Source organism: Haliaeetus leucocephalus, unplaced genomic scaffold (assembly GCF_000737465.1).
Source record: "Haliaeetus leucocephalus isolate CR32 unplaced genomic scaffold, Haliaeetus_leucocephalus-4.0 Scaffold193, whole genome shotgun sequence".
NCBI lineage: Eukaryota > Metazoa > Chordata > Aves > Accipitriformes > Accipitridae > Haliaeetus > Haliaeetus leucocephalus.
This window is the reverse complement of record NW_010972629.1, coordinates 730,674-735,833: the sequence shown is the minus strand read 5'-3', so window position 1 is coordinate 735,833 and position 5,160 is coordinate 730,674. Positions and strand designations below refer to the sequence as shown.

At 65.6% G+C, this 5,160-nt stretch overlaps 1 protein-coding gene across 1 annotated transcript in view; it reads right to left on the bottom strand.

Annotated features, from left to right (window-relative positions):
• The window catches only part of TARS2 (threonyl-tRNA synthetase 2, mitochondrial (putative)), a gene marked incomplete at its 5' end in the record, with an annotated part of 7,351 nt that extends 2,260 nt beyond the window's left edge, over positions 1–5,091 (bottom strand). Inside the window, 15 exons of the mRNA XM_010565615.1 lie at positions 1–5; positions 375–477; positions 641–741; positions 846–923; positions 1,603–1,740; positions 1,812–1,974; positions 2,048–2,214; positions 2,931–3,029; positions 3,138–3,284; positions 3,369–3,447; positions 3,542–3,606; positions 3,883–4,000; positions 4,080–4,201; positions 4,309–4,432; positions 4,853–5,091. The exon at positions 1–5 is cut by the window's left edge and continues 182 nt beyond it. Coding sequence (XP_010563917.1) covers positions 1–5; positions 375–477; positions 641–741; positions 846–923; positions 1,603–1,740; positions 1,812–1,974; positions 2,048–2,214; positions 2,931–3,029; positions 3,138–3,284; positions 3,369–3,447; positions 3,542–3,606; positions 3,883–4,000; positions 4,080–4,201; positions 4,309–4,432; positions 4,853–5,091 — 1,748 coding nt within the window. The remainder of the gene's footprint in view (positions 6–374; positions 478–640; positions 742–845; positions 924–1,602; positions 1,741–1,811; positions 1,975–2,047; positions 2,215–2,930; positions 3,030–3,137; positions 3,285–3,368; positions 3,448–3,541; positions 3,607–3,882; positions 4,001–4,079; positions 4,202–4,308; positions 4,433–4,852) is intronic.
• Positions 5,092–5,160: the final 69 nt, after the last annotated feature.

Sequence of the window (5,160 nt, the reverse complement as noted above, 5' to 3'; positions counted from 1 at the left end):
GGGGGGTGTCAAGGCGGGGGTGAACCAGGGATGGGGTGACCCGGGGATTGGGGGGAGTGTCCCCAAGATAGGGGTGCTCCAAGAATGGGAGTGTCCCAGGGATTGGGGGGGTGTCCTGGGGATTGGGGGGGTGCCCCAGGACAGGAGTGTCCCCAAGACTGGGAGGGTACCCCAGGATGGGGGTGACACTGGGGATGAAGGGACCCTGGGGAATTGGGGTGGGTGTTCCCAGGATGGGGGTGTCCCAGGGATTGGGGGGTGCCCCTTTTGTAGCCCCAAGGTGAGAGATTTTTTGCAGGGGGGGCTTGTCCCCAAAGGGTCCCGGTTTGCCCCCAAGGGCAACTGGGACCCTTCGGGGTCAACCCCCCCCCTCACCATCGGCCACCGCAGCTCTCAGCCAGCACAGCCACCATGCGCTCAACGGAACCCAGCACTGCCCGGTGGATCAGCACTGGCCGCACCACCCCCCCCGTCGCACTGAGGGGGACACACATACACCAGGGGTCAGGGGGGTGCAGGGGGACCCAGCCCCATCCTGACCCCCCAATTCTGCCAACCCTAGCCCAACTCTGATCCCCCCAAGCTCCAATTCTGTTGTCTGCTCCCCCCACCCCCACCAATACCTGGCATACTCCAATACCTGGCATACTCCAGCTCAAATCTCTCCGGCATCTGGAAATCCAGCTGGATGGTGCCGCATTGATGCTGCCGCCCCAGCGCATCCCGGATCCGGATATCGATCTATCAGGATTAATGGCAGGGTGGTGTTCCTGAAGGGTGCCAGTTCGTCCCCAGAGGGGGCAAACTGGGACCCTTTGGGGACCCCCCACCCCAAAATCTGTCACCTTGGGGCCATAAAAGGCGCCGTCACCCAGACTCAGCTCCCAGGGCTGCCCGAAGGCACGGAGACTCCGCTCCAGCTGCTGCAGGGACAGATGGGGGGGTCAGGGATGGACGATGTAGGGGACACGATGCAGCGGATGTGACGCAAGGGCATGACATACAGGCATGACAGAGGGGACCAACGCAGAGGGCATGACAGGTACAATGAACAGGCACGACGACGTGGGGGACACGACGCAGGCACGACAGAGGTGTGGTGCAGGGCATGCAGGGCATGCAGTGCATGCGTGCGACACAGGGACACAATGCAGAGGCCACGCTGCACGGATACAGCACACGGACATGACGGCAAAGCCGGGAGGTGACAGATGGGACGTGCCACATGGCAAGCAATGACACACCTGGGAGGTGACACACAGGGCACCGCAGGGAACATGACAGGGAATAAGGCGGGGGACACCACAGCAGAGCTGGGAGGTGATGCGCAGGACGTGCGGGCAAAGCTCGGACGTGATGGACAGGTCACAGCACAGGGGACATTATGGCCTGGCTGGGACATGGCGCGTGGGACACGGGGACAAAGCTGGGACATGGTGCACAAGGCACGATGAGGGGGACAACGCAGGGGACACGGTGGCAAGGCAGGAGGTGATGCACGGGGCACGCTGCAGAGGATACAGCGGCAAAGCTGGGATGCGATGCTGGGGACGGTGCCTGCAGCAGGGCCACGGTCCGTCAGCATCCCCATCCCCGTCCCACCTGTTCGGCGCGGTCCCAGGTCTCGGGGTCCCCCAGGAATCCAGGGGGGCGGGTGGCCAGGGCTAGATGGAAGGAGAAGCCCAGCGTGGTGTAAACCGTCCGCACGAAGTCCAGGCAGGCATCAATCTCGCCCTCCAGCTGGGGACAAGGCGTCAGTGGTGGCCGGGGGGTGTATGACACGGTGGGGGGGACCCGGTGGGGACATTCACCTGCTCCAGGGTGCAGAAGATGTGAGCATCGTCCTGCTGGAAGCGCCGCACCCGGGTCAGCCCTGTTAAGGTGCCAGGGGGCTCGTTGCGATGCAGCACCCCAAAATCGGCCAGGCGCAGCGGCAGCTCCCGCCACGACCGTGGCCGGTGGGCAAACATCAGGCTGTGGATGGACAGTCAGTCAGTCAGATGCATCATCAGCCCACCCAACCCCCCCCAGCGTCTCCCCCACTCACCAGTGAGCCGGGCAGTTCATGGGTTTGAGAGAGAGGGTCTCAGTGCCAGCGGTGAAAGAGAACATGTGGGTGCTGTAGTGCTGCCAGTGCCCCGAGAGCTCCCAGAGCTGCGGGCTGAACACGTTGGGGGTCACCACCTCACAGAAGCCCCTTGCCCGGTACTCGCTCTGCAGGGACAGGGACAGGGATGTCAGCCCAGCCCCACGGCGCCTGTCCCAGGGGAGGGCTGCGGGTGCTGCAGGGCGCGGGAGGGACGGGGAGCTGCAGCCATGGGTGCTGCAGGGATGGGGCACAGCAGGGACTTGGGGTGTAACAGGGTCTGGGTGCGGCAGGGATGGGGGGCAGTGGGGGGCACAACAGGCCTGGGGTGCAAGAGGGGATGGAGTACACATACAGGGTCACGGTGCAACAGGGTCTGGGTGCAGTGGGGTGCACAGCAGGGTCAGGGTGCAGGCACAGCAGGGCTGGGGTGCAACAGGGTGCACACGTGGCGTCACAGCACAAGAGGGTTTGGGTGCAGTGGGGTGCACAGCAAAAGTGGGTGCACAGCAGGTGCAAGAGGGTCTGGGGTGCAGTGGGGTGCACAGGCAGGGTCTGGGTGCAGCTGGGAATGGGGTGCAGCTGCAGTGGGGCTGCAGTGCAGGTACAAGAGGGTCTGGGTGCAGCAGAGTGCGCAGTGGGGACAGAGTGTGGGTGCAAAGGGTCCAGGGTGCAACAGGATGGGGGTGCAGTGAGGTACACAGGCTGCAATGGGGTTGGGGTGCAGCAGGGTGCACGTATGTGGGGCCACGGTGCAGGGCAGACCCCAATTTCTCCCCTTACCCCCGGTGGAGGTGATGGTGACACCCCCAGGGGGGCAGAGGGGGGGCTGTGGGGGCCGTACCCTGATAAAGTCAACAAGGGTGTTGTAGATGTGGGCACCACGGGGCAGGAAGAAGCAGCTGCCGGGGCTGAGCTTGTGGAAGAAGAAAAGCTCCTGCTCCTGCATCGAGGGGTGGGCATTACTGGGGGGTTGCCAGCAGCCACCAGCAACCCCCCAGTAATGCCCACCCCCCACCACCGCCGCCCCCTACCGCCACGTGAGACTTACCCGACCGATGCGGCGGTGATCCCTCAGGGCGGCCTCATCCTGCGCCTGCTGCCAAGCAGCCAAATCCTGGGTGCTGGGGAAGGCAACGGCGGCGATGCGCTGCAGCGACTGGTGGCTCCCGGCCCCTCGCCAAAACGCTGCCGAGCTCTGCCGGGGGTGGGGTGGGGAGGAAATCAGCAGAGTCTGAATACCTGGGCGTCCCCCCCTTCTCTGCCCCACGTCTAAACCTACGGTCAGGATGCGGAGGGCTACGATCAGCCCTGTGTGCCGGAGGAGGGGGCCGCGGCAGAGCTGGAGCAGGGGGCCACACCTGCAGGGACGGATGGATGTATGTGGGGACACCACAGCCCTGTCTCTGCTCAGATGCACCCCCCCCTCCCCACCCCAGAGCCCCCCGTGCTCACCTATAGATGGTGGCAGTAGGAGACGTCACCTCCTCCTCGATCTGCTGCAGCTGGAAGCTGTTGTGCTGGGAGGGGACACTGAGGTAGGTGACAGTGGCATGGGTGACACCAAGGGGGGGTGACACCATGCTGGGGGTGAGGGGAGGACCGAGGCGGGCAAGAGTGGCACAGGTGACACCAAGGGGGGGTGACAGTGAGTAAGGGTGACATCGGTCCCCGTTAGCATCACCCCATCCATAACCCCAACAAGGAGGGTCCCGATGTCCCCAAGCTGAGCTTCCTTACCCCATACCAGCACAGGGAGGGGACATGCTGGGGAGGGGACATGCCGGGGGTCTCACCTTGAAGAGCTTGGCCAGCTGCTGGCGGGTGGCCTCAAGGCGCTCGAAGCGGTGCCCGGTGCGGGCGAAAGTGTCACAAGCATCCTCCAGTGCCGGCAGCTCGCTGCGCTGCACCGTCCTGCAGGCATGGGGACAGGCTGGGGACACCGTGCCCCACAGGGGACCCGTGTGTGTGTGTGTCCCCGCCATCTCCTTACCTCTCTCCCATGTGGATGTCGCAGAAGAAGCCATCCTCGGTGGCCTGGGCACTGCACAGTGTGGCCCCGTAAAATTGCTCCGCCACTGCCCCCAGGACGCAGGCGCTGGACTGCCAGAAAGCCTGGGGGGGCGGGGGGTGAGGATGACACACACGGAGGGGGGGACATGGGGGACATGCTGTGAGGGGAGTGGGGCGTGGGTCCAGCCCCCGTGTCCTGTGGGACTCACCACCCGTCCCTCCGGCGTCGAGAAGTCGAGAAGCTCCAGGTCGGTGTCGCTCTCCAGGGGCCGGTCGAGGTCCTGGAGGGTCCCGTTCACCCGGGCCACCAGTGCCGCCTCCGCCAGGCCACCCCTGTGGGGACACCAGGGGGACCCTGAGGACCCCATGGGGATGCCATGGGGACCATAGGGACACTGTGGAAAACCTGTGGACCTTGTGGGGACACTGTGGGGACCCTGTGGAGACCATAGGGATGCTGCAGGGACCCTGTAGGAACCCTGGGGACACCATAGAGACCTCGTGGGGACCCTTGTGAACCTTGTGGGGACCCCGTAGGGAACCTGGGGATGCTGTGGGGACCCCGTGGGAACACTGGGGACACCACAGAGGCCCTGTGGGGACCCTGTGGAGACACCGTGGACACCCTGGGGACCTTGTGGCGACCCTGTAGGGGACCTTGGGAACACTGTGGGGATGTTGGAGACCCCGGGGACACTATGGGGACCTTGGCTGTCCCCACCTGGGGAGGGGAGGTCCGGGGCCTGTGCGTACCCCAGCTGCGTGGCCACCTGGAAGGGGGTGGTCTGCAGGGCCCGGCCGGGCAGGCAGCCCCCCCCGGACAGGACGATGCGGATGGGGGTCCCCGGGGGGGGGCGGTCACCCCCTGTCCCGGTCCCGGTCCCGGTCCCGGCCTCATCCCGTTGCTCCTGCGCCGCCCGCAGCTGCTGGAAGAGCCGGAGGCGCTCAGAGAGGTGGGGGTCCGGCCCGGAAACCTGGGGAGGGGTCAGGGGTCAACGTGGGGTCAACGTGGGCCAGGACCCCTTCGGAGCGCGAGGGTGCCGGTGGGTAGAGGCGGGCAG